The following is a 27,736-nucleotide window of genomic DNA, read 5'->3' on the forward strand; positions in this document are numbered from 1 at the left end:
GAGAGGTACAGCGTAGCTGGGGTGGGCCAGGGAGCGGTTTTCAGCGCCACTCCCGCAAGCGACAGCCGCCCCGGAGTGGTGCAGGCAAGGGGAGTGGGGGAGACGTAGGTATATTTATACCGAATTGGATGCCGCCGGAGGAGCTGTCCTGAGTTCTCCCGAAAAGGCTAAGAAACCAGCGCCAGTGATTGGCCAGGTGGGGGCAGCCTTGGTGCAGTGGCGGAGCGCCCAGAACATTTTCGGGAGTTGCGGAAGTCCCTTTGGGGATACTAGGCGCAGTTTGGCTCAGCCAGGAGCGATGAAGGAGCCTGTTCCGCTCAGCCTTGAGAGGCTGGGGCGCAAAGTCAGGCTCAGCCGGGAGGTGATGGGGTAAAATGTCCAGGTCAGCCGTGGAGTGATGGGTGGCTAAGTGTCGGGTTCAGCTGGGAGTGTCGGGGTGCCGTTGTCAGGTTCAATGGGGATGTGATGGAGGTGCAGAGTCAAGCTCAGCTGAGAGGCGATGGGGGGCTCAAGTTAGGCTTAACCCTGGAGGTGATGCGTGCCGCAGCGGGGGGCGCTGGTTGGGAGGGCTGCTCCGGCAACCGGGCGGTCAGGTGCTGTTCCTGTGCGCCGCAGCGAGAGGCGCTAAGTGCTGGTGTCCGCAGCTGGAGCGAAGCTGCAACAGCGGGCGGAGCCCTGCGCGGCCACCACCTCCTCCGGCCGCAGGCTCCTCCTCTCCCCCGCCTTCTTCGTCTAGCCCGCCCGCTCGCCCAATCCGTAGCCCTCGGCCCCGCAGAGCCGGGCTGCTTGTCTGGCCGGCGGAGGCTGAGCGCGACTTTAGCGAGCCGCGGCGCCCGCCGACCAGGAACGAGCCCGACTCCCGGGACCCCGCTCTGCCCCCGCGCGGTCGCCCCCTCCCTGTTGTCGCGGGGACGCTCCAGCCGGAGCCACGATTCTCCTCCTCTTCCTCCCGAAGGGGAAGGGACGGCGAAAGCGGAGCGGCTGCACTGGAGAGAGCGAGCCGAGGCCCTTGCCCCGGAGGCTCGGGACTGGAGGAGGAGGCGGAGGCGGAGGGAAGTGCGCGTCACTCCCAGGAGGAGAGTGTTTCACCTCCAGGCAGAGGCTGCGGCTGCCAGTTGCGTAAAAGCAGCAGCGGCGGCGGCGGCGGCGGTGGCAGCGGGCTCCGGGGCTGGAGGGGCTCCCTGGCCATGGAGGGAAGATCCGGACCCGGGGACGCCAGGAGCTCTGCTCGGTCTCCTTGGGCTGCTGTGTAGGCACCTGAATTAGCCAACGCTAAGCGGGGGAGGGGAAGGTAAGAAGCAACTGGGTCACCAGCCCCCTCTCCCTGCCTGGTCTCCTTTGCTCCCCGCTGGGGGCCACTGCCAGGACGCGGACGGTGGTCCTCCGGTCCTTCCTGGCTCCCAATAGTCGCATCTGGGCCTTTCTATTGAAGCGGCAAACATCCTCCCGCCCCCCCAACAGCACCCTCCCGCCCTGCCCCCCCGCACCGCCTTTCCCCTCTTTGGATTAGGAGTAACAAGACTCCCCAGAGTAAGTCCTCGCCATAAGAAAGGGTCTTTGGGAACCGAGTCTTGATTTCTTTCTCTCCCTCTCTCTTTTCATTACTTTTACGGAGTAGGAAACAATGGACCTTTGAAAGTCGGTGTGAACAGCCTTAAACTTTTTGGAGAGGGCTGGTTTGGGGGAATAAACCCCACAGGAAGCAGACTACAGTGAAAGATTGGAGGAATGTTCGGCTTCAGTGCGCGCGCGCGTACGCGTTTGGGGTGATCTTTGTCTCTATTCCGCTGGGTTGGTTCCCACCCCCATTGTCCCCCACCCCAGTTTCTGTTAGTTAAGGTGGGGCGAGTCTTTAAGATCTCGTGCAGCTTTCTTTAAAGCTGGGGAAAGGCTTAGCACTGGATCCTCCACTTCTAGCTTTCCAATGCAAAGTTGGGAGGTCTTGGCAAAAGAAGGGGATCTGGTTCTGCGAGGACCCCTGAGTGCTGCAGTTAATGCTGATTGCTGCACTCTTTGCAGTAAAACTAAGGCTCTGACGTCCCTGGATGCTCTCTGCTGAGGGTTGATTTGTGTCACCAGATTTCCCGTGGAGCGGAAGCCACTCACTTAAATTCTCCGCATTAGGTTAGGAAAACAGACTTTGATATATGTCTCCTTTCATCAGCACTAGGGGTTACAAATAGAGTGCTTCATACTTTTAAGAACTTTCATTCTGCACAGGAGTCACTCACTGGTTTGTATTCAATCCCCTTCTTTAAGTGATTCGATTTTGCATAATTTCATGTGTTGAGAGTGTACAGATGCTACTTTCTGTAGCTCTTCCCAGAACAAAGTGAGAATGATTCAGAGGAAGGGGGATGAAGGGAAGTTTCACTTGAGCTGAAGAAGGACTGAATCCTCAAAACAGCCTGCTTGCCTGTTGGAAACGTCTCTGTTTTAAAAACCAGTACATTTAAAATATTTAGCCTTATGGTTCTTTGGTTGGCTAGAATGGAGCTATTAATGTTTGTTTGACCCTTGAAGGAAGCTTGCTATTTTCAGAATTGGTCGGCATCACACTTTGGTTGTTTCTGATTAGCTACTCAAAGTTCCAAAAGAGTTTGCATTTCTGGGCGAAATAGAAGATCGTGCATTTCTTCTGCTTAGTATGGGCTTCCCTTGTGGCTCAGCTGGTAAAGAATTTGCCTGCAATGTGGGAGACTTGGGTTCGATCCCTGGGTTGGGAAGATCCCCTGGAGGAGGGAAAGGCTACCCACTCCAGTATTCTGGCCTGGAGAATTCCATGGGCTGTGTGGGGTGGCAAAGAGTCAGACACAATACAACACTCACTCACTCACTTTCTTAGTAAAGGTTGGGTAGCGCCTTCTGGTGCTTTATCCTATACAGTAAAATCACACCTCTCATCTCTGCAGGATGAGTGTGTATGTGTGTAACTTAAAGTCTTGTAGTTTTTTCAATTCAGTCCACTTGATGCTGTTTTACCTTAATGTGTTTAGAGGCTCAGAAAAGTAATGTTAAAAGTGAGTTCTGAGTCATCACCTGTTCCTCTTTAACAGTCTGTGAATGAGCAAGCAGGCTGAGGACTGGGCACTGTGTATGTGGACAGGAAATTTGCATCAATAAATTCTTACATGGTACTTGTTTAGATTTCCTTTGTCACAGCTAATTGTCTGAGTAAAGTCTCTTTTCTTGATCTGGCCAGTAACCAACCCTTCAAGTTTTCAAAAGTGTCAGATTTCACAACAGGAAACCAGAATGGGACACCTTATTCATGTTCCAATAGACATAATCAAACCTGTTCTCAGCTATGTTTGAAATGAAAAGGAAACAAAGCAAGAGAGCGAGGTAGGCTTGTGGGCAATTTCTGAAGTTGAAAAGTTACTACTTACTAGCTAGGTGCCTCTGGGCAGGTTTCTGCAATTGAGAATGATGAACCAGATGTCGGGTAAGAAAACTTCAATTTTCATTATCAAATTAACAGTTTTAGACTCACAGGAGATGCTGTATGTAAATGCAAACCTTGTAAAGTGCTGTAAAATACTTATAAGTATTGCATCATCCACCATCCACCCACCATCCCTTCAGCTAGCAGTTGTTAACCACCTATTGTGCGTCAGGCTGTCTGGAAGCAATCTGATTACCCACTCTCTTGGTGGAGTGTTCTTTTTGGTAGAGAGAGGGAGTTAGATGAAATGGTTGAAATTTGAGAGGTCACTATCTATAAAGAAAGATGGCCTCCATCTATAAGGGAGGTTTCCATCTATAAAGAAAGATAAAACAATCTCTGCTGTTGAAGAAATGAGTCTATTCAGGGGCAAAAGGAAGTGAACAATTAGAAGGCCCAGGAAGTGGAGAATTATGCATAGAATGCTTTAGGAACCCAGAGGAGGATCTGAACGGGAATGGGAGGAGGAAGCAATTTAGTGAAAAAATAAAATTCGCCAAATCAGACAAAATAGTAGGGGCTGGAAACTGATGTTAGAGTACCTTTATATTTCAAAATGGATTGGAGGACTTGTAGTCAGAATTGAGTTGAAAACAAGGCTCTGACAGTTAACCATTTGCTTATCAGGCAAATCCCCTGATTCTTCACATAATTGTCTCTTCATCTGTAAAATGACATTATGGAATTCTTTGAGGATTAACTTTGATTTAATTTGCTGTATATATATGATCCCTGGTGGCTCAGACGGTAAAGCGTCTGCCTACAATGTGAGGGACCCCGGTTTGATCCCTGGGTCAGGAAGATCCCCTGGAGAAGGAAACGGCAACCCACTCCAGTACTCTTGCCTGGAAAATCCTGTGGACAGAGAATCCTGGTAGGCTACAGTTCATGGGGTCACAAAGAGTTGGAGACGACTGAGCGACTTTACTTACTTACTTACTTATTTACTTACTTACCATATAAGCTAGTGCTGTTTGGTACTTTCAAAATATGTCTTGTTTTTAACAGCTGTAAATAGATACAGTTTATATCTTAGTGTAATTGGTCTCAGTCACAGATGTCTATGTTACTGGCCCATTCCTGAGGGATCTGAATCCCATCTTTTTTTTTTTTTTTGCTTGGCTACAATATTTTATTTTTTTTTAATTTTTTTTAATATATATAATTTATTTTAATTGGAGGCTAATTACTTTACAATAATTTGGTAGTTTTTTTGCCATACATTGTCATGAATCAGCCATGAGTGTACATGTGTCTGCCAACCCTGAAAACCCCTCCTATCTCCCTCCTCATCCCATCCCTCTGGGTTGTCCCAGTGCACTGGCTTTGAGTTGAATCTACTTGAACTCAAATCTACATGAAACCCAGTGCCCTCTTTCATGCATCAATCTTGGCATGGTCATCCATTTCACATATGGTAATGCATCACATTCTTTCTGACCAGTTACCCTTACTTTATATGGGTCTATTTTGGGACTCTATTATTTTATGTATGATCTATATGTATGTCATTTCACCAGTACCGTGTTGTCAAATTTCAATAATATTTTCAAAGAATTCACTTTTAAATTCATTCAAATCAGTTCAGCTGCTCAGTCATGTCAGACTCTTTGCGACCCCATGGACTGCAACATGCCAGACTTCTCTGTCCATCACCAACTCCCGGAGCTTGCTCAAACTCATGTCCATCGAGTCTGTGATGACATCCAACTGTCTCATCATCTGTTGTCCCCTTCTCCTCCTGCCTTCAGTCTTGCTCAGCACCAGGTTCAATCTTGCTCAGCATTCAATGAGTCAGTTCTTCACATTAGATGGCTAAATATTGGAGTTTCAGCTTAGCATTAGTCCTTCCAATGACCATTCAGGACTGATTTCCTTTTTTTTTTTTTTAAATTTTAGTTTTTTATTTTTTAAATTTTAAAATCTTTAATTCTTACATGCATTCCCAAACATGAACCCCCCCTCCCACCTCCTTCCCCATAACATCTTTCTGGGTCATCCCCATGCACCAGCCCCAAGCATGCTGCATCCTGCGTGAATCCCATCTTGAGTGTAAGTCTTCAGCTGTTGTCATATGGTGAAGCTCACTTGTTCCCACCATCTTCATCTCAGCCATAGGAAATCTTTTCATTGCGTTTGAGTTGTGAACGCTAATTAGAAGTAAAGGCTGTCTAGTACAGTACATCAAATGGGAGGGGCTTGTCTGGGTGTGTACTGTAAAACTTCCATGCTCTCCTCCCTGCCTCCCAAGCCAGGCTTGTTCTTCTCCTTTTCTTGATCCTAACAAAAAGCTATGCATCTGTGTTTCTGAGACCATGAAAATCACCCTTAATAGTTTTCTCCATTTGTAAAGAGGTATAATTTTCAACTACCCTGTTAAAGACTGTGCTCTCAATAGCAACAGCTGCTGTCTAGGTGAAACTTGAATCTGTAAACAGTACTTGCTTTAATATATGTGCCTTAATTCTCTACTTGAAATAGACTTAAGCTCATCTGACATTTTAATAAATTGCCTTTGATAGAAATCCATACTCAGCTATTTAAAACTGCCATGTTACATGTGACTTTTTAGGGGGAAGGGTGGCATGACTATAAATCAGTTCTCAGGACAGTTACATGCTGAGTCTTGACATGCAGTTTAATGGGCTTCAAAAATAATATTAAAATGAGGAAGTTGAGACCCACAGAGGCTAACTAATTAGGTAAGGTCATGTAGTAAATTAATGGCTGAGTGGGGACAAGAACCCCTTTGTCCCTATTTTCAGCCAGCATTTTTTCTTTTTCGCCAATATATTCTATTATGCTCCTGTTTGGTTTTGTTAGAACTTAGTTATTTTAATGTTTTAATAGTGAAATAACTTGCATTTGGGCTTAGAAACCCATTGCACCCAAGTTTAAGGCAGACACTATACCTTCTGTTTCATTTGCGAGAATCTAGATGTGGTATGGTGCACAGAGCGGGTGAAGCTAACTTGTAATAAATTTGTCAAATAAGGAACTAAGTGTAAAAGTATGTTAACTTTACTTGCATTTTCCATAAATAGTATACCAACTTAAAGTATTGTTGAAGTGCACATTTTTAAAAAGAAGCAAGTTCCTGGGAACATTATTCAGATTTGTGTTTGAATCATATGATAAAGACATATTAGAAACAGGTTTGCATGTTCTTTTGTTTTCCCTGTACTTGCTTTGAGAAGACTTTAATACTGCTTGTTAGAAACTATGTTCAGCAAATATCTGATTACATTCCTAAGATGTTCAAGGCACTGGCAAGTTGCTGTGAATGATACAAAGATGTATGAGGCATAGGGTCTTTATTAAAATGTCTCTTTACAAAAAGTGAAGCAGTCTTGAAGCTGTGTATGACCTGAAACATAGAATTCCTATCTCCCAATAAATGAGTCCTTAATCTAGTAGGCAAATCTGCTCTGAAATTATTATTAGACTAATCAGGCTTATAACAAGATATTTCTTTTCATTACATGATGACAAGTGATTAATCTTTTACATTTATCAGTGCTTGATCTTCATTTGGACTATAAATAAAAACTTGGCAGCATTTTATGGGATTTTATATTATGAAAAGTTTGCCTAGGAGAGCTTGTGGTGATCTTAGCTTTGCTGTGCTTACTCGCTCAGTTGCGTCCAACTCCGCGACACCATGGACTGTAGCCTGCCAGGCTCCTCTTGACTTTAACATTGCATTTAGAAGTGTGGCTGGAAGCAACATTGTTGTTGCCTGAAAAGGTTGCAGTTTGAGACAATCCATATGGAGCAACCAAGAAAAGAATTGTCCTCATTGACTCTGAGTTTGATGTAAGTATTAGAATATATGCATATTCTCCACAAACTAGATGTCCTAGTCATGTCTGAATACTAAGTGTCTCTGAAGAATAAAATTATTGATTTGGGGGCTCTTGCCTAATTACTGGTTTATAACTTAAGACTGCAAGCCTTCTCTTATAATGGTCTCTGTTTATAGTGACTCATTTCCTGAAGAATAAATGAGCTTTTTTTTTAAACACACATCGAAGTTAGAAAGTTCATTTTAATATTTTAGGGATTGGAAAAATTAAGTGTAGCATAAAGACAGATGCCTGATTCCTGTTTCAGAAGGAATGAGAAAAAATGAATCATCAAAAAAAATGTGGCTTAAAAAAAGACTCCCCACACATATACCATCGTTTTTGCTTCCCCGGTGGCTCAGTGGTATAGAATCTGCCTGCAATGCAAGAGACCTTCCCTGTGTTGGGAGGATCCCCTGGAGGAGGACATGGCAAGTACTCTTGCCTGGAGAATCCCATGGACAGAGGAGCCTGGTGGGCTACAGTCCATAGAGCCACAAAGAGTCAGACACAACTGAACATACACACATGAGGATTTAAAAAATATTATACTTCATTAATGCAAAAGATATGGCTTTAATTGTTTAATAGGTGCTTAGTCATAGCCATCCCCTAACCATCCAATGTCATAGAATGAAGTGCCAGTAATGCTGAGAAGCTAGCAATTTGGTGGGCAGTGGGCTGTGTATGAAGGTATAGGAGAAAAGACCAAATGAGAGATGAATCGTCTTCTCTGCATGATTAATGACATCTTTGGATGGATGTTAGTTGCTGTTTTCCCAAGTGCCTGCTGATTTAGACACTGTCCTTATGATATGGCCACCCTTCACAATATATGGTCAGTTCTTGGATAACTTTCCCCAGCTGCCTGTTTGCCATGTCATCTGAGCTTGGCCTTAGCCTTAAAGTATTTCTTCTTGCTCCTGGACTGTGTTTGTGGCACGTGAGCTCAACACTCAGCCCCTGTTTGCCTCCTTCTGCTGGCTATATTCTGTCCCTGTTCAGCCTTGCAGAGTCCAGTCTCTGCTCTAGCTCTGAATAATTGCTCGTTCAGTGGAGGTCCTACCTTTTGACTCTCTGGTACTCTTGAATTCGACGAATGTCAAAGAGACTGTGGAGGAGGTGTAATATGGTCCCTATAGTAGGCCTAGTTTTCACAAGCCCTAGGAGGATAGGGACTGTAATTCTTTTGTGTTAATATTTTGGCCAGGAACTCACCTGTGGAAGACACTCACCAGCCAGACTGTCAGAGAATACGAAAGACCTCATGAGTTTGTTGTTTTCTCCCTATACTGGTTATTGCTGGACAATGTGTTGTCATTTTAGGGGCAAAATTCAGTGGTAAATTTTAGTTCGCACATACGAAGGAAGCTATTAGTAGTAGTCTGATGGTATATGTTTGGGTAAGTAGGTTTGGAATTAAATAAAATCAGGCTATCACCTCTCTAGACACACCAGCCTAGTGTCTTTGCCTCAGTGTGTATTGTTATTACTTGTTTACCTGTGTCAGCCCCGACCCCCTCCTCCAACACTAGACTGTGAGCTCCTTCACTCCCCACACCTCCAACACAAGAGTATGAGCTCCTTTAAGGTAGAGATCATGTATATTTTTTTGTATTACTGGATCCTAATCTTCACAAAATCTTTGTCTCTTAAGTGATGCCCAAGCCTGTACACATTCCCTGTTTGATAAGGCTTTTCTCTTAGATATACTGTGTTTAAAATAGGCTATGTTGTATAGGTAAAAAAATTCCACATTTGGATTATGGTCCTAGCCCTATCGTTACTAGGAAATTTGCTTTGTTGCTGAATTGAGTAGCCTGGATCACTTCAGTCTGGTCATTGCGTTATTCATCTGGAATATTTCTTCATTTGAAAGGCGTGTCAAAACATACTTGGTACATGTTTCCTACTGTCTTTGCATTTTAATGTCTGTATATCGCTGGATTGTAAACTTTTGGTACAGTTATGCTTATTTATCAAACACATCTCTGTTGTCTTTTCTTTTTTCCCACCTTTCAACATTCTGCCACCACGACTTCCTTGCATTTTTCTTCTGGAAGAGCATCTTAAAGCTTCGTCCCTGCAGCCCACAGGCAGCTCTGCCCTTTGCTGTGATCTTAATTAAATCGGCCTCCGTCAGGTCAGGCCTAGGCTTTGGTTCTTTCTTTCAAAGGCCAGCTGCAAGGCTGATGACATGCCTGCGCTTGCCATTGTGTGCCTCTGCATGGCCATCCTTCACTGTCAGCAGGTTGGGAGTCTCTCCACAAGAGTGAAGGGGGATGGTCTAAAGACTTGAGAGGGAGGAGAAGACAAGAGAACAGCTTTTCAGGAGGAAGAATTAAGGAGAAAGAGGAATCTGGGAAATAATAAGCAGAAGAAAGGAAACAGAAGTGAGGAGCGGAGGACTGGTAGGTAAAATGACCCTCTCATTGTCTTCAATTTTCCAAGTGGAAAAACAGTCATCCTCTAGTTTTATCCTTTAGGTTTTTTTTTTTACTTCCAACCAGAGGCCTATGTACTTCGTTTTTTTCCTTCTGATTTTATTTTTGATTGGGCGAGGAATGTTCGGTGTCCTCAGTTGTCACCCTTTCCTCCCCCTTGGTCTGTAAATCTGTAGTTTTTGCTCCCTTTGCTTCTCTTTTGTTTCCTGGGTAACGTTCTCCAGCCTTTTCACTCTGTCAGCCATCTTGGCTTTAGGGTCAAGCCTTGCTTTTCATGGATAGACTAACAGATTTGAAGAAAGAAAGGATTAATGAGTATATTTGGTGGCAGACAAATCAGACATCTGCCTCCTATGTTTTGCATAAATGAGAGGAGTGAAATAATGAATTAAACTATTTCTTAAAGGGCCACTCAGCTTAGCTTTAGAGTGGGAAAGTGTTCACTGGGTTTACTTTGGGCATTAGATAGTATAAATACTCTTTGTTTTGAGAGATTCATATTTTAACAAGAGATTCCAATAGAATTTGCCAAGGATATAGACATGAAATTGTAGCTAATGAGCTAATCTGAAATCCTTAAGTACAGGCCCCATAAGCATATATTGTTTTCTTGTTTTCCATGTAAGCAAACTCTTGGTGTTTGTAGTTAATTTTTCCTTGCCAGGGATTTACTGTTTTCCTGACTACAGTTTTCTAACAAAGAGAGTATAGCTTAAATGAAAAGTAAATTTCTAAACAGGGAAAAAAAATGTCTTCTAACTTTAAATAATAATTGTTCCAATGCAAATGATTGTGGCAAAACATTTTTTAAAGTAAATTTAGTCTTTTTAGGGCTATACATTTGAAATATTCCATATGATTTCTCTCTATTGTAGTTTAATAGAGTTAATGTATTAAATAGAGAGTTATTTCCCTTGGAGGGGAGAGATGTGAGCAATATAGGATGCCAAACTAGAAGGCAAGTGTCTATTGATATTTACATAGTAGGTTAACTTTTGAGTATATCATTCATCATATGTGTCTAAATTGACCAAGTGGAGAAAGAATGAGATTAAAGAGTCTCAGTCCCTTATCCGCTCACTTCATAGGAAGCTGTTTATCATTAAGGTTTAGTGCATTCCCCTTGTACTTCTGAGCATTGATTTGGGTAATTAGCAAAATGAACAGGAACCAGTGCAGGTAAATTAACTGCGCACAGTGTCTTATTTCTTGGGACTGTGACTCATCCTGATTTTGAGAGTTGAAGGAAAAAGACAGAAGGGTAGTGACAAGTGCTGGGCAGTGAGGGAGAATGTGAATGGGACAGAGTGAAGGCACTTGTTCAGGCATCTCAGAGTATTCAGTTCTTTTAGATTCTGTTCACATAAAACCAAGCAGATCTCTGAATGAAAGTGAAGTCCCACCTTCTGTCTATTTTGTCTCAAATAGTTGTAGGAATAGACCTAGCATTTATGCTGAATTCCTTCACAGTGTTTGTTGTAGAAAAGTGTATTTTATCTTGTGTGCTCTGATAATAGACTATGAAATAAAGTATATTCCGCTAAACTCTGTATAAGAGAATTCCCCCTTCTGAAACTCCTTGCTTTATTCTTTGCATTTGAAAATCATTATATGAGAATATTGATAACACTTAAAATTTGATAGTTTGTGAAATTAAAGATCCTAAAGGTCAGCTTTGCTAAGTTTGTTTCTTGCTGAATAGTTTTTATATGATTGAGGTATTGAGCTCATTGTTTATCAGTGACATAACCTGAATCTAAAGCAAAACTAGATGAAACATCCTACTTCTCCCACACAAAGCCCAAACCTGAAAATCACCTTGATATTCTTTTTTGTCCTTTCCCTATAAATAGGAGATTGGAAGTTAGAAATATTAATTGAAAGCTCAAAGCCATTAGAAGATAGTTAAGACTTTTATTAGGTCATGATTTGATGTTCTTCAGTCGCTAAGTCATGTCCAACTCTCTGCGACCCCATGGACTGCAGGACGCCAGGCCTCCCTGTCCCTCACCATCTCCGGGAGCTTGCCCAAGTTCATGTCCATTGCATCGGTGATGCTATCCAGCCATCTCATCCTCTGTCGCCCTTTTCTTCTTTTCCAGCATCAGGGTCATTCCCCGTCATTACTAGTAATTATAAACAAAATTATCATTTGTTTTCATGATAATTTATGAACACCTCTCTTTCTTGGTGTGTTTACTTTTACTTTTTTCTGTGACTGAGGATACCAGTCAATCTGTTACAAAGACGTACTAAGATATTAATAAAAGGAAAAGTTTACTTAATCAGGTTTTGGCTGGTTGTACTGAAACGGCTGGAAAGTTAGACTCACTTGTAAAACTGACCTTTAGCTTGAATACTGTTTCAAGAGTTATGTCCTTGCTCCAAGAAAGATATGCTTGAGGAGATCATGCCAGCTTCTCAACTGTTCCTACAAGACTGAATTTTCCATTCAAAACTAAGCTTTCATATCAAGTGTAGGCAGGATTTAGGAGAGCTCAAATCAGTCAAAAGTGCTGCATTTTCATTAGGAGTTTGGTATGTTGGGGCGAAGGGCTTCCCAAGTGGTGCTGGTGATTAAGAACACACCTGCCAATGCAGGAGGCTTGAGAGACTCATGTTTGATCCCTGGGTGGGGAAGATCACTTGGAGGAGGGCATGGAAACCCACTGCAGCATTCTTGTCTGGAGAATCCAATGGAAAGAAGAGCCTGGTGGGCTATAGTTCATAAGGTTGCCCAGAGTCAGACACGACTGAAGCGACTTAGCACATATGCACATGTGATGGGGCCAATATGTATGGCGTAGCAGTGGGCTTTGGGACTCCCTCAGCATTGGGTTGGAGGGGCTGGATGATTCTGCTGACTATGGGGCAACTGTACTCAACCACTGAGTGATGAGCACTTGTGGTAGGCAGTTGGTCTTCTGTGTTAACAGCTCAGCGGTAGAAAGAAAATGAAAACTCAACCTTTTTAAAGAAGGAATTTTCAATTAATTGCTGCTATCTCTGTATTGAGAAGACTTTTCCTCTGATAAAAGCTTACTTGCTGTCAGCATAACAATATAAAGTGAAATGGAGCATTTCCTTTTTCCTAAGTACCTACTGCATTTTATAGTGTGTGGTTAAAATTTACAAAATATTGTGAAAGGTTGAGCTTGTCTAGATAGTTGGCTGCTCTTTATCTTTAGAATTCCTATTTGCATTTGTTAATAATACTTTTTAGTCACCCACTGGGTTGCATATTAGGGTTACATTTTATAAAAATTAATGTGCTGACTTTTTTGTTTGAAATGTTCTCAGCTTTCTCCAAATTAGGGCAACTAATACAGAGATTAGACAGATTTCCCAGAGCCTCAAGGATGTTGAAAAAGGAGTCAATGGGAAATTCCAGTCTGTGTGTGTAGGTATAAGTGTGTGTGTGTGTGTGTGTGTGTGTGTGTGTGTGTGTGTGTGTGTATGAGAGAGAGAGAGAGAGAGAGAGAGAGGAAAACTTTAAAGTTCTAAGTTCAGTAAGCACTTAACTGAGTTCCTATTGTGTGTAAGTTCCCATGAGAATGCCAAGAAGAGTAAGATGTACCTGCTCTTAAGAGGCTTCTGGTTAAGTGCAGGAGAGGGATATGTACTTACATCAATTGAAACATAAGATAGAAAGCAAGGTGATTCAATAAGAGTTTTAAACAGAGTACAGGGAAGAACAAACAGGGAGCTTATTGTGGATTTTCTTAACATCATGCACCTTTGTAATAAATCATATAAACCCAAAACTATGATATCCTGGACAGGGAGGCCTGGCGTGCTGCGATTCATGGGGTCACAAAGAGTTGGACACAACTGAGTGACTGAACTGAACTGAACTGAACTGAATGTTATTGAAATTTCAAAATAAATTAATTGCTTTCTGAGATTATTTTAATTTATAACTAAATAAATTAATTGAATCCAATTAATTGAATGCTCTTGCCCATTGCATAAGCCCCTCCCACAGTTTCTGTTTGAGGGTATACTCTTTTTGTACAAGAAAAGAATTTTATTTTAAATAACAGCAAATTTTTAAGATTTTGTGTGTGTGTGTGTGTGTGAGGGCAGCTGAGAATTTGACAGAAGTACTAGGTTTTAAAATGCTTCCCTTATTTCTCAGCATTTACAGATCTTTAGGTTGATCTGATTTTTCGTATTTTTAATAATTTCTTTCATTATCTACTTTAAATTTTGCCTAAATCCCCTGTGCAGATTTTTAATTGTGTGATTTTATTTTTAATTAATTATTACCAAGCTTTTGGGGCTACTAAGTTTTTTAATCATCCAGGAAATAAATACTCACAAGCTAATTCTTCCAAGGAACATCTAAATACCAAAAATTATGCTTCAGAACCTTTTTAAAGTGTATTTCCAAATTTTATATGAATGACTTGGATTATTGCTCATGATGGATTTTCTGCATTTAGAGGTTTAGCACAGTCTGTAATAACTCTTAAAATCTTGGTGTGTTCCTTCTGTAATCTGTGTGCTTTCCGCTAGAAATACAGTCCTTTAAAAAATGACAGGTGATATAAACAAATGAACAGTGTATTAAGTAGGAACTTCAGTCTGTAGTAAAAATTTAAAAATTACACCTCATGCTCACCTAGAATAAGGCTTGAAAGACTGGGGGAAACTCTTCATCCTCTTTCCTCTATTAGGTCTCTTTGTTTTGGGGACCCTATACTCAAACTAATGCAACCAAAGATAACAGCCTTTTGGACCGAATGGCCTGGGTACCTCTCACAGTATTTCCGTGGTCAATTTCACTCTTCCTTCAAGCAAGGGATTTAAAAATTGGATTTAAGACTCTATGTATAATATTGTTTAAAATTTTATACTGTTTCACTTGTACAAATACTCAAAATAAATACTTGGGATAATTTTTAAAAGTAAATAAATAAAATTGAATTTAGGAGTTGCATTTCTTGGGGATGCTGTATATCTTTTGTCTTTTCACCCATAGTTCCTACCACAATTCTCTAATGACAGCAAGAGCTCACAATTGTTTATTGAATGAGTGAAATGTCATTTTTTCCCATGAATTATTGAAATCTATAAAAAGCAATTAATATATTTTAAAGTAATTAATTTATAATACAAATCCTAAACTAAACTCGTAAATGTAAAGTGAAATCCTATAGCAATGTATTTGTCTTATATATTCTAAAATCATAATAGAGAGGATAATCTGCATATAATATGATTATTTTCTTGTAAATTTACTCTTAAATATAGTTGCAATAATTTATTATTTAGGAAAATAATTATTGTATTTATTACTATGTATTTTCATGTTTTTCAGTAAAATAGAGCTAATGGGCTCAGAATATATAGAAAAAATATATATTGTTTTGGGGAAGATTTATGGGGAAAACACATCATGATTATTTCTGATTTATTGATCGTGTCAGTTTGTGATTAACACCATGTGAAATTTCATGTTAGGATACCATTTTGTGAATGTGAAGACAACATTTTTTCAAGTGGGATGGTGATTTCATTGAGCCTCTCACTGCCTTTTTTGTTGTTGTTATGGGTACATCTGGAGACAGTATCTTCCACAAAAGGGGCCTCCAGCCTGTTAAGTAATAACAGCCTTTCTCACCCTGAAACAATGAAGTTTCAGATGATTGTAGCTTCAAATAAAAGATTCCCACTCCCTTTCAGAGGAGATTATAGTCTGATTCCCCTCTCACCCTGGTGAGCCTGGCACTCAAGAATATCTAGTTTAGTCCTTTCTTTGTTAATGGATGATCATAAAGGGGTCTTTGTCATACTTTCTCATTTGTTCCAGCAGGATGTATCCATTATTTTGTTCTGCTGCTTGGCACAGGCAGCAGTTTCTTCAATAGTACCTTGAATCATGTTGTTTTCCCTTTGTTATGGAGCTTAAGCTTCATCTAAATAATTACTTTTGTCCAGAAATCAAACTCCACAAACCAAGTGCTTTTGACAGACACGCTGACTCTCAGAATGTTCTTTGCCCCATGTAAAATCAGCATCAATTCCTGATTAGATTCCCCTTCTGTCCCCATTAATTTCCAGGTCGTTTGGGTCTGGGAACACTTATTTGTGGCTTCTTTAATTGGTCACATTTTGTGTTTAGTGGATTTGCTGTAGTTTAGAGCAGTTTAGAGGTACCCTTTTTTGCTGTTTTGGCAGGGGATGAGGGGGATTAATTGTGAGAGTATTGAATGAAGTCAGGTGGCTCTGAGATGCTACAGTTGTTAAGGAGGGGAAGTAGTGAACATCATGTTTCTTATTTATCCACAGCTGTTGCAGTAAGAACATTAAATGACAATGCTTCTTTCCCTTTTTTCCCCTCCCTCCCTTCTTCCATTCTTTCTCTTTTTCTCCCTCCTAGCCCCCTTCTCTTTCATTTGACAAAATTGGAGTCAGTTTCATTTAAAACTTATTATTTTATTCAAAAACTAAATGCTTAATATAAAGAATATAGAAAATAAGAAGGACTGCCTTTTTGTGTTTGTGTCAGGTTCTCTTAGATTAGAAAGAATCATATATAGTCTGGTAAACTTCTGCACGAAGAAGTTCTGAGAATACTAAAGTGCCCTTTCAGACTCTTCAGTGCCCTTTCTGGTTATACCCTTGCAGAACTGATTCTTTGAAATTACTGTCTCTCAAGTGTTTTGGAAGACACCTTAGTGTAACTGTTAGTCAACATTCTTGGGTTCAAGTCCTGGTTCTCTGTAAACTAGCTAATTAACTTTTCTAGTCCTCAGTTTTCTGGTGTGTAAAATGGGGATAATGGCACCTATTCATAGATTTGTTGTATTAAATGTGTTAGATGAGTTAACACATCTAAGGTGTTTAGAACAGGGCCAGGTAGTAAGTGCTCTAGCAATGTTCAGTTCAGTTCAGTTCAGTTGCTCAGTCATGTCTGACTCTGCGACCCCATGAAACACAGCACGCCAGGCCTCCCTGTCCATCACCAACTCCCGGAGTTCACTATTTTTTAAAACCATCTTAAACGTGATATTTGAATGCCTGCTATTTTTTAAAACAAAATGTCAGTATTTAAAAAGATAGTATAGATATTCTCATTAAATGAATTCACAGTCTATTAAGTGATAGCAAGGTTAAAAATAAGTTGTATTACCAACAACAAGGGTGTGATCACTCACCTAAAGCCAGACATCCTGCAGTGTGAAGTCAAGTGGTCCTTAGGAAGCATCACTACAAATAAAACTATTGGAGGTGATAGAATTCCAGCAGAGCTAATTCAGATCCTTAAAAATGATGCTGTTAAAGTGCTGCACTCAGTTGGCCAGCAAATTTGGAAAACTCAGCAGTGGCTACAGGACTGGAAAAGGTCAGTTTTCATCCCATTCTCAAAGAAAGACAATGCCAAAGAATGCTTAATCTACCGCCCAGTTGCACTCATCTCACACAAAATAATGCTCAAAATTCTCCAAGCCAGGCTTCAACAGTACGTGAATCGTGAACTTCCACATGTCCAAGCCAGATTTAGAAAAGGCAGGGGAACCAGAGATCAAATTGCTAACATCCACCCACTGGATCATAGAAAAAGCAAGAGAATTCCAGAAAAACATCTGCTTCATTGATGACGCTAAAGCCTTTGACTGTGTGGATCACAACAAACTATGGAAAATTCTTGAAGAGGTGGGCATACCAGACCACATTACCTGTCTCCTGAGAAATGTGTATGCAGGTCAAGAAGCAATAGTTAGAATGGAACATGGAACAACAACTGGTTCCAAATTGGGAAAGGAATATGTCAAGGCTGTATATTGTCACCCTGCTTATTTAACTTCTATGCAGAGTACATTATGCTAAATGCCAGGCTAGATGAAGCACAAGCTGGAATCAGGATTTCCGGGAGAAATATCAATAACCTCAGATATGCAGATGACACCACCCTTATGGCAGAAAGTGAAGAGGAACTAAAGAGCTTCTTGATAAAGGTAAAAGTGGAAAGTGAAAAAGCTGACTTAAAACTCAACATTCAGGAAGATCGTGGCATCCAGTCCCATCACTTCATGGCATCTAGTCCCATCACTTATGGCAAATAGATGGGGAAAAAATGGAAACAGTGACAGACTGTTTTCTTGGGCTCCAAAATCACTGCAGATGGTGACTACAGCCATGACATTAAAAGGCACTTGCTCTTTGGAAGAAAAGTTATGACCAGCCTAGATAGCATATTAAAAACCAGAGACATTACTTTGCCAACAAATGTGCATCTGGTCAAAGCTTTGGTTTTTCCAGTGGTCATGTATGGATGTGAGAGTTGGACTGTAAAGAAAGCTGAGCACCGAAGAATTGATGCTTTTGAACTGTGATGTTGGAGAAGACTCTTGAGAGTCCTTGGACTGCAAGGAGATCCAACCAGTCCTTCCTAAAGGAAATCAGTCCTGAGTATTTACTGAAAGGACTGATGCTGAAGCTGAAACTCCATTACTTTGACCTGATGAGAAGAACTGACTCATGTGAAAAGACCCTGCTGTTGGGAAAGACTGAAGGCAGGAGGAGAAGGGGATGACAGAGGATGAGTTGTTGGATGGTATCACCGACTCAATGGACATGAGTTTGAGCAAGCTCTAGGAGTTGGTGATGGACAGGGAGGCCTGGTGTGCTGCAGTCCATGGGGTTGCAAAGAGTTGGACACCACTGAGTGACTGAACTGAACTGAACTGAAACATGTATGCTTGCCTGTTGAAACTTGTTAGGACCACCTTGTGGCCCTCATATGACAGATAAACTTTAACTTCAATTTGAAGAGCTTTACAGTAATTATACTCAAGGGTGAAAACCTGATTCAGTGTCACCAAGGTACATTTTAAAAATATTAACTCCAGGACCCTCTTTCCACCCACTGAGCCAGAATCAGTGGGGTGGAGAGCCTAGGAATATACCTCTTTAACAAGCTTCCCTTGTGAATATTATGCACAGTGGAGAAAAAATGCCCAGAACAGTGGTTCTCAACCAAGATGCCCATTAGAAAATCTGTGTCATTTAAAAGATATGGTTGCTTGCCTCCTGACAATATTTGGGGTGTGGCATTGGGCATTAACATTATCAGGTGATTATAGTGTGTAGGGTGGAGAAGCAGTGGCATTAGAAGCAGATCACTGAAGGTGATTGATGACATAGTTTAATATATCAGGATGTAAGCTGACTTGATATTTTCGAAAAAGTCATTACAGTGGTGACTGGCGAGAAGGAGGGAAATGTTTTTGCTTCATGGGTACAGAGTTTCTGTTTGGGATGATGAAAATGCCCTGGAAATGGATGATTGTGATGGTTGTACAACATTGTGAATATGCTTAATGTCACTGGATTATACATTTATAAATGGTTAAAATGTTAAGTTTCATGTTATATATATTTTACCACACTAAAAAAAAGGCATTACAGTTCTCACATTTCTGAGCCTAAATTTTTGTTTGTTTGTTTGTTTCTTTTCACAGTGACAGTGTATCATGCATGCCACTAATTCCAGGGGACACTCCCCTGCTTTCCTGCAACCTCAGAATGGAAACAGCCATCGTTCATCTGGCTATGTTCCAGGGAAGGTTGTCCCACTGCGTCCCCCTCCTCCTCCAAAGAGCCAAGCTTCAGCCAAATTTACCTCCATCCGACAGGAAGCCCAGGCCAGCTTTGCTTTTTCATCTGAGGAACAGCAAGTCCAGAGAGAGCGCCGAAAGCAGAAGAGGCACAAAAATACTTTCATTTGCTTTGCTATTACTAGTTTTTCATTTTTTGTTGCACTTGCAGTCATTTTAGGAATATCCTCAAAATATGCTCCAGATGGTGAGTGCATATAGGAGAAGAAAGAAGGGAAGGAAATAGAATAAATTCTGAAATATCTTTTGTTATCTTAACTTGGCTCTAGCTAACATATATAATTAGATAATAGGAGCTATAACTTCTTATGAATGAGAGCAATTGTTAAAGGAATCCATTGAAAATGATAAAAGATTGCTCTTCCTTTCCATTTTGCCACTTTGCCCCAGGGCTCAAGACCTTCTTGGAACATTTCTTTTCAAAATAGTAATTTTAAGAGTCTTTACTGAAATCTTGTGGCGGCACAATTTCATCCTTTGTAATAGGGATGATTTTCAGATTGCCACAAGTTTTTAGTAATAAGAATTACTAAATGCAGTGATAAAGTACATTTAATTGGGGGAAAAAAGTGAAAGCGATAGGATTTGTGTTCTGCCATTTGAAACCAATTGAGGGGACAGTTCCAAAAGAGAAGCTCCCAGTATTTTTGAGGAATAATGTGTATCCTTAAAGGAAAATATCCATTAGTGGGTATAAGTTCTGATACACTTGTCTTCATAGTTAAACTTCATTTAAGAAGATTTTAATTTCTTAAATGGTTTTTGCTTTTTGAGTTGGTAACATAGCAGTACTTTGAATGATATTGTAGTCAGCCTCAATCTAGTATTGCTAAAATGTGTGTGTGCTTAGTCATGCCTGACTCTTTACAACCCTACGGACTGTAGCCCACCAGGCTTCTCTGTCCATGTGATTTCCCAGGCAAGAATAACTGGAGTGGGTTGACATTTCCTCCTTCAGGGGATCTTCCCAACCCACGGATCGAACCTACAGCTCCAGCGTCTCCTTCATTGGCAGGCAAATTATTTGCCTCTGAGCTACCTGGGAAACCCCAGTACCAATGAAGACTGGCCTTATAATACACCCCATCCATCTCTAAAAATCAAAGGGCTCAAAGCTGTGGAGAAAGCAGACTAGGACACCAGGATTAGCACCATATTGGTCTGCACTTTTTATCGTCTGCAACAGATTTTTGTTGAATTCAGTTCAGTTCAGTCGCTCAGTCATGTCCGACTCTTTTCGACCCCACAAATCACAGCCTCCCTGTCCATCACCAACTCCCGGAATTTACTCTAATTCATGTCCATCGAGTCAGTGATGCCATCCAGCCATCACATCCTCTGTCGTCCCCTTCTCCTCCTGCCCCCAATCCCTCCCAGCATCAGAGTCTTTTCCAATGAGTCAACTCTTCACATGAGGTGGCCAAAGTACTGGAGTTTCAGCTTTAGCATCATTCTTTCCAGTGAACACCCAGAACTGATCTCCTTTAGAATGGACTGGTTGGATCTCCTTGCAGTCCAAGGGACTCTCAAGAATCTTCTCCAACACCACAGTTCAAAAGCATCAATTCTTTGGCGCTCAGCTTTCTTCACAGTCCAACTCTCACATCCATACATGACCACTGGATAAACCATACATAGCCTTGACTAGATGGACCTTTGTTGGCAAATGTCTCTGCTTTTGAATATGCTATCTAGGTTGGTCATAACTTTTCTTCCAAGGAGTAAGCGTCTTTTAATTTCATGGCTGCAATCACCATCTGCAGTGATTTTGGAGCCCAAAAAACTAAAGTCTGACACTGTTTCCACTGTTTCCCCATCTATTTCCCATGGAGTGATGGGACCAGATGCCATGATCTTCGTTTTCTGAATGTTGAGCTTTAAGCCAACTTTTTCACTCTCCTCTTTCACTTTCATCGAGGCTTTTTAGTTCCTCTTCACTTTCTGCCATAAGGGTGGTATTATCTGCATATCTGAGGTTATTGATATTTCTCCCGGCAATCTTGATTCCAGTTTGTGCTTCTTCCAGCCCAGTGTTTTTCATGATGTACTCTGCATATAAAGTTAAATATGCAGGGTAACAATATATAGCCTTGATGTACTCCTTTTCCTATTTGGAACCAGTCTGTTGTTCCATGTCCAGTTCTAACTGTTGCTTCCTGACCTGCATATAGGTTTCTCAGGAGGCAGGTCAAGTGGTCTGGTATTCCCATCTCTTTCAGAATTTTGCACAGTTGATTGTGATCCACACAGTCAAAGGCTTTGACAATAGTCAATGAAGCAGAAATAGATGTTTTTCTGGAACTCTCTTGCTTTTTCCATGATCCAGCAGATGTTGGCAATTTGATCTCTGGTTCCTCTGCCTTTTCTAAAACCAGCTTGAACATCTGGAAGTTCACAGTTCACATATTGCTGAAGCCTGGCTTGGAGAATTTTGAGCATTACTTTACTAGCGTGTGAGATGAGTGCAGTCGTGTGGTAGTTTGAGCATTCTTTGGCATTGCCTTTCTTTGGGATTGGAATGAAAACTGACCTTTTGCAATCCTGTGGCCACTGCTGAGTTTTCCAAATGTGCTGGCATATTGAGTGCAGCACTTTCACAGCATCATCTTTTAGGATTTGAAATAGCTCAACTGGAATTCCATCACCTCCACTAGCTTTGTTCGTAGTGATGCTTTATAAGGCCCACTTGACTTTACTTTCCAGGATGTCTGGGTCTAGGTGAATTAGTGCCTTCTTAAATGGATGTAACATTTGAGAAGTATTTTACTGGTTATTGTCTTCCCTGGAATGAATCAGATGGTAACAAATCTGCTTGCTATGCAGGAGACCTCAGTTTGATCCCTGGGTTGAGAAGATCCCCTGGAGAAGTGAATGGCTACCCACTCCAGTATTCTTGCCTGGAGAATTCCATGGACAGGATCTTGGCGGGATACAGTCCATGGGGTTGCAAAGAGTTGAACATGACTGAGTCACTAACATGCTTTCACTTACGGGTTATAAGACTTAGAAACATTAGTCTATTTGGTTTTCATGGATGATTTAGGGGTCTTAGAGACTTTCAGGTTTAGGGGGAGATAATTTCAATTCTTGTAAAGAAGTAGACCTGAAGTAAGAGAGATGTTCTTTGACTTTTTTTTTTTAATGTATGTGTGTGTTTTTTTTTTGTTTTGTTTTGTTTTTGAAGTGTAGTTGCTGTATAATGTGTTAGTTTCTGCTGTATAGCAAAGTGAATCAGCCATACGTATACATGTATTCCCCTCTTCCTTGGAGTTCCTTCCCATTTAGGTCACCACAGAGCATTAAGTAGAGTTCCTTTTGCTATACAGTTGGTTCTCATTAGTTATCTATTTTATACATAGTAATGTGTGTATGTCAATCCCAATCTCCCAGTCCATCCCACCCTACCTTCCTCCCTTGGTATGTCTCTATTTCTGCTTTGCAAATAAGTTCCTCCATGCCATTTTTTTCTAGATTCTAGGTTTTGTGTTAATATAAAATGTTTGTTTTTATCTTTCTGACTTGTACTTCATTTAGTATGACAGAGTGATGTGGAGGTGTCTCTCAACATCTTTGTTGGCCAAGCCAGTGGGCCTCATGAAGAGCTTGCGACATTGCTTTCATTGCACATACCATTGACTTTCTTTCCTCTTTTCTCCAGAGAAATAACCAAGTTCGCTGCTGTTGATTCATTCTTTCCAAGCAATATACAGTAAATGGATGCTAGATTACGGAAAATCAGAGCTAAAATCTGTGGTTTTGATTGACATTTTCATATTCCAGCTAAGACAGTGAATTGGTGATGTGGTTCCTTGAATCAACATTTTTTAGTTTCACATTTTGGCAGTATAAGGGCAGAATATCAGTGGAAAGATCTGGCGCTGAAATATTTCAGAATCAGCCCTACTGTGGTTACTGCTGTTACATAACTTTAATAATGGATCCCACTATTCAATAAGTGGGTAGCCAAGAAGGTGGGGCTGGCTAAGCTATTTTTTGATGCTTTCTGCAGACTGCATGTTTTCTCATTAAATGTACTTTACTGGAAAAAAACACATTGGAATGTTGGGTGATAAAAATTTTTTAGTGGATATAATATAAATATTTAAATATTTATAAACAAGAGGAATTATATAAGTATTATAGTAGGCTTTAGATCTTTTGAGATTAGTTTCCTTCTGGATTTTCTTCTCTAACTGGGTCCATTGCTTGTTTCTTGGGACCTACATTTGCTTGTGATATGATGGAGAATTCCAGTTAAATGTTTTATGGGTGGAGAGGGAGGAACAAGAAAAGCTCAAGAAATACTCAATATTAAGTCAGAATGAATTCAAGACGGTTCTTGTTTCTTTGAAAAGTTTGACTATTCTTAGTATATTAGTAAGAATGATTTATCAGAGTTAAATTTCAGTGATTATAAAGCTGCTAGGACAAAAATTAATTCCATGAAGTAATTGCCAAGGTCTTACCTAGTAGGACTAATTTTAATGGTAGTGGTTACTATCACCTCAAAGAGAAAGCATAAACCAACATGAATACTTAGAAATAGATGTTTGCATTAGTGGTGTGCAAGTTCAAAACAAGGAATCACAGTTTGCTTCCTATAAAAAACTATGTCTTTGTGATGTACGCAGTATCTCTACTTTTTCTCACATTATCCTGTAGTATATACCTTCCACCTTCATACAAGTGTATCCTGTCCTTTCTAATCTTTGCTTAGTTTAAATGTAGGTGACATCTGGCTATTCCAAATGGACTTGGACCATAAGGGATATTTGCATCGCTAACGTTCATATCTCCCCTTCATGCTCCTCTTATTTAAATTCTGTCCACTCTTTGGGGGTCTAGGTCTGCTCCATTGAAGCTGTCTCAGTTACTCTAGTGCCACCTCTTCTTTCTCTGAGTTTTTTTGCATCTAAAGAAACTACCATATTTTTCAGTATTATTTCATACAAAACTAGATTATATACTCTAAGGGCTGTGAGCTCATTCTAAATTTTATATATTATGAACTTCATGAATTTTACACTATCTAGTCCAGAGTGGACAAATTGGTCCTCCATAACTACTTGGTCATTAATTGGTCAAAATTGATGTGATAATGGAGAGAGTAGCATGGAAACATATACGCTAACATATGTAAAGTAGCCAGTGGGGATTTGTTGTATGATTCAGGAAACTCAAACCAGGGCTCTGTGACAATCTAGAGGAGTGGGATAGGGTGAGAGGTGGGAGGCAGGCTCCAGAGGAAGAGGACATATGTGTATCTGTGGCTGATCCATGTTGCTGTATGGAAGAAATCAACACAATATTATAATTATCCCAACATTAAAAATAAATTTTAAAAAATTGGTGTGATATTTTTTTCTCTCTCTCTTCCAAATTATAGCAGAAATGAAAGGTCTCATGCATTAAATAGCTTTGGCAATGCAAAATACTTTTTGTATTTTCATCATCATCTATTCAAGAGGCAAATTCTAGCAAAGGAACACTGCAAGGAAAGTAAACCTCATTTCTTAAAGGGGAACTTTCATATCACTCAACTTGCCGAGTAGTCTTGGGTTTGGCTTCTCTAATCTGTAGTTTCCTCATCTCTGAAAATGAGAAGTCATGTTTTTGGCCATTTGCCTCTTGCAGTTTTGTTGGGGAAATGTGCATGTCTGAAGATACCTCGATTTATCAGCAGCTGCCTTTGTAATGAAGGAAGTGCCATTATCACCTGCTTTATGATTCTCCAAGCATAGGAAGGAACCTGGGAAGACCTAATATACATATTGCTTAGCAATTTTCCTGTTTTTTTTTTTCTTTTATTTTTTTTTATCTATCAGTATGTTGTGAACTTATTTTCTTTTCTAAACACAATTCAGAGTTTTGCCTCTTACTGTTGATTTGTTTCCAGGGTAGATAGTTCAGGGGAACTCTGTTTTTACTGGACTCTGACCCAAACTAGGTGGCAGCAACTTGCTTTTGTGGTGAAACCTTTTTTATGTTTTGAGGAAGTAAAGGATTTGACATAGCTCTGCTTGGTGGGATGGGATAGGAATTCCATCGTTATGGAAAGAAAATATGTCAGCCCATTACTTGCAAGTTGCAATAAACAACAGTAGTACTTGCATTTGGCTGAAGGTATTTTTGTGTCTTGTTGGTTTAATGGGGTATTGATGTTGCTTTGTTTTATAGAGAATTGCCCAGATCAAAACCCCCGTCTCAGGAACTGGGATCCAGGACAAGATTCTGCAAAACAAGTTGTTATCAAGGAAGGAGATATGTTTCGTCTGACCTCAGATGCCACAGTGAATTCTATAGTTATTCAGGATGGAGGTGAGTAACGGTCCCTGTCTATGGGAACAGCAACATTTGATGTTCTTTATGTAGAAAACTATTGTTGGCATTTGGAATGTGGTGTCACTCTAACTGTGGAGACAGGAAAGATTCCTAAGTTAGAACCGTAGAATTCAACAGCTAGAAGGGCCTTAGAAATCATTCAAGTCAAGACCGTTGATTTATACAGAAAGAAAGAGCTCCAGAAGGTCATCTCTCATAGCTAAATCTTTGTTACAACTATGAAGAGTGATGAGAGAATTAAGGTAGGATAATATAGGTAAAAATGAGATTCAGATTTGTAGAGTCTTAGATATTTTTCTATACATGATTTACCTTTAAAGTGAATGGATTGAAATTCTTACACATGGGCATGTTTAGCGTGTTGAGATATGAATTCTCCATTTCTTTGTTTTGAAAACAGATTCCATTTTCTAAGCAGACTTTTAGTAAATTCTTTCTCCCAACTTAACTGCGGAAGTGCTTTTTTCCCCCTCTTAAGATGAAAGCTATTTCTCTGTATCTTAGAAAGATATTTCAGAAACTGGCTTACTTAGTGTTATTCCCTGCAGGACTGCTTGTATTTGGGGACGATAAAGATGGATCCAGAAATATTACTTTGAGGACTCGTTACATCCTGATCAAGGATGGTGGGGCGCTTCATATTGGAGCAGAAAAATGCCGCTATAAATCCAAAGCGACAATTGCCTTGTATGGCAAGTCAGATGAAGGTGAAAGTATGCCAACATTTGGCAAAAAATTTATTGGTGTGGAAGCCGGCGGGACACTGGAATTACATGGGACACAGAAGGCATCATGGACGTTGTTGGTGAGAACTCTGAATTCTTCAGGCTTGACCTTTGGCTCCTATGCCTTTGAAAAGGACTTTTCCAGGGGCCTCAATGTGAGGGTCATTGATCAAGACATAGCCAAAATTTTGGAAATTGAGAGATTTGATACCCATGAATTCCAAAATGAAAGTAGGCGACTTCAGAAATTCCTGAGAGACCAGGATCCAGGACGGATTGTTGCCATAGCTGTTGGAGATTCAGCTGTTAAAAGCCTCTTACAAGGAACCATACAAATGATCCAGGACCGGCTGGGAAGTAAACTGATCCAAGGGCTGGGCTACAGGTGGGCATGCATATCTTTTTTTTTTTTTAGCATGAAGATATATTTTACAACTTTTAATTTTTTTTTTTGACTGTGCTGGGTCTTCCTTGCTGCAAGGGCTTTCTCTAGTTGTGGCGAGCTGAGGCTGCTCTCTAGCTGTGGTGCTTGGGTTTTGCATTTTGGTGGCTTGTTGCGGAGCACGGACTCGAGGGCCCTCAGGCTCAGTAGTTGCCGCTTGAGGGCCCAGTTGCCCCTCAGCTGGTGGGATCCTCCTGGACCAGGGATCAAACCCATGTTCTCCTCATTGGCAGGTGGACTCCCAACCACTGGACTGCCAGGGAAGCCCCAAACATATCTTTTTTTACTTTCCTTCCTGCTGGGTGTTAGAATCTGTGTCTGTGTGAGAGGAGAGTGTGATGGAGAAAGTCAGGTGGCCACTACAACTTGGAAGTCTGGTTGCCTCTTACTTTGAATTGGAGTTGAAAGGTTAGGGCCTCATTCTGAGCTAAGGTGTAAAAATTGTCTTAAAAGCATGAGGAGGGGTGGAACATAAACAGGTTTCTTTTTCTTTTCTTTCTCTCTCTTTTTTTTCTTTTGTTTTTTGAATCCTTTTTTGAATCTTGTCTGATTGGCACTGTCCTGTGAGACCCTGGCACAAGCTGGAGGGCTAGGAAGTTCATCCAAATAGTAGTATTCATGCCTACAATTTATTCTTGTGTTCTTGTGCCATATTCTGATTAATCATGATTTCCTGATGCAGTTCTGGGGAAGTAGCTGGCTCAACATTTACAAAGAAAACAGAAGTTTTCTGCTTACTTTTCACAATAAAGTCAGGGGATATCTGCAGTGAAGTTAGCGAACTTCAAAACTGGCATGTTGAAATGATCTAGTTTCTCTTTTTTTTCCTTTGGTGGTTGATTTATCTAGTTATTATTTTTTCCTTTG

General features: G+C 40.6%; 1 protein-coding gene across 1 annotated transcript in view; it reads left to right on the top strand.

Annotated features, from left to right (window-relative positions):
• Window positions 1-751: 751 nt before the first annotated feature.
• CEMIP2 (cell migration inducing hyaluronidase 2) overlaps window positions 752-27,736 on the top strand; it is an 80,533-nt gene continuing 53,548 nt past the window's right edge. The window contains exons 1-4 of the mRNA XM_069576363.1: window positions 752-1,291; window positions 19,205-19,547; window positions 25,538-25,678; window positions 26,251-26,812. Coding sequence (XP_069432464.1) covers window positions 19,217-19,547; window positions 25,538-25,678; window positions 26,251-26,812 — 1,034 coding nt within the window. The 5' untranslated portion in view covers window positions 752-1,291; window positions 19,205-19,216. The remainder of the gene's footprint in view (window positions 1,292-19,204; window positions 19,548-25,537; window positions 25,679-26,250; window positions 26,813-27,736) is intronic.

The sequence above is a fragment of the Ovis canadensis genome, chromosome 2 (assembly GCF_042477335.2).
Source record: "Ovis canadensis isolate MfBH-ARS-UI-01 breed Bighorn chromosome 2, ARS-UI_OviCan_v2, whole genome shotgun sequence".
Taxonomy (NCBI): Eukaryota; Metazoa; Chordata; class Mammalia; order Artiodactyla; family Bovidae; genus Ovis; species Ovis canadensis.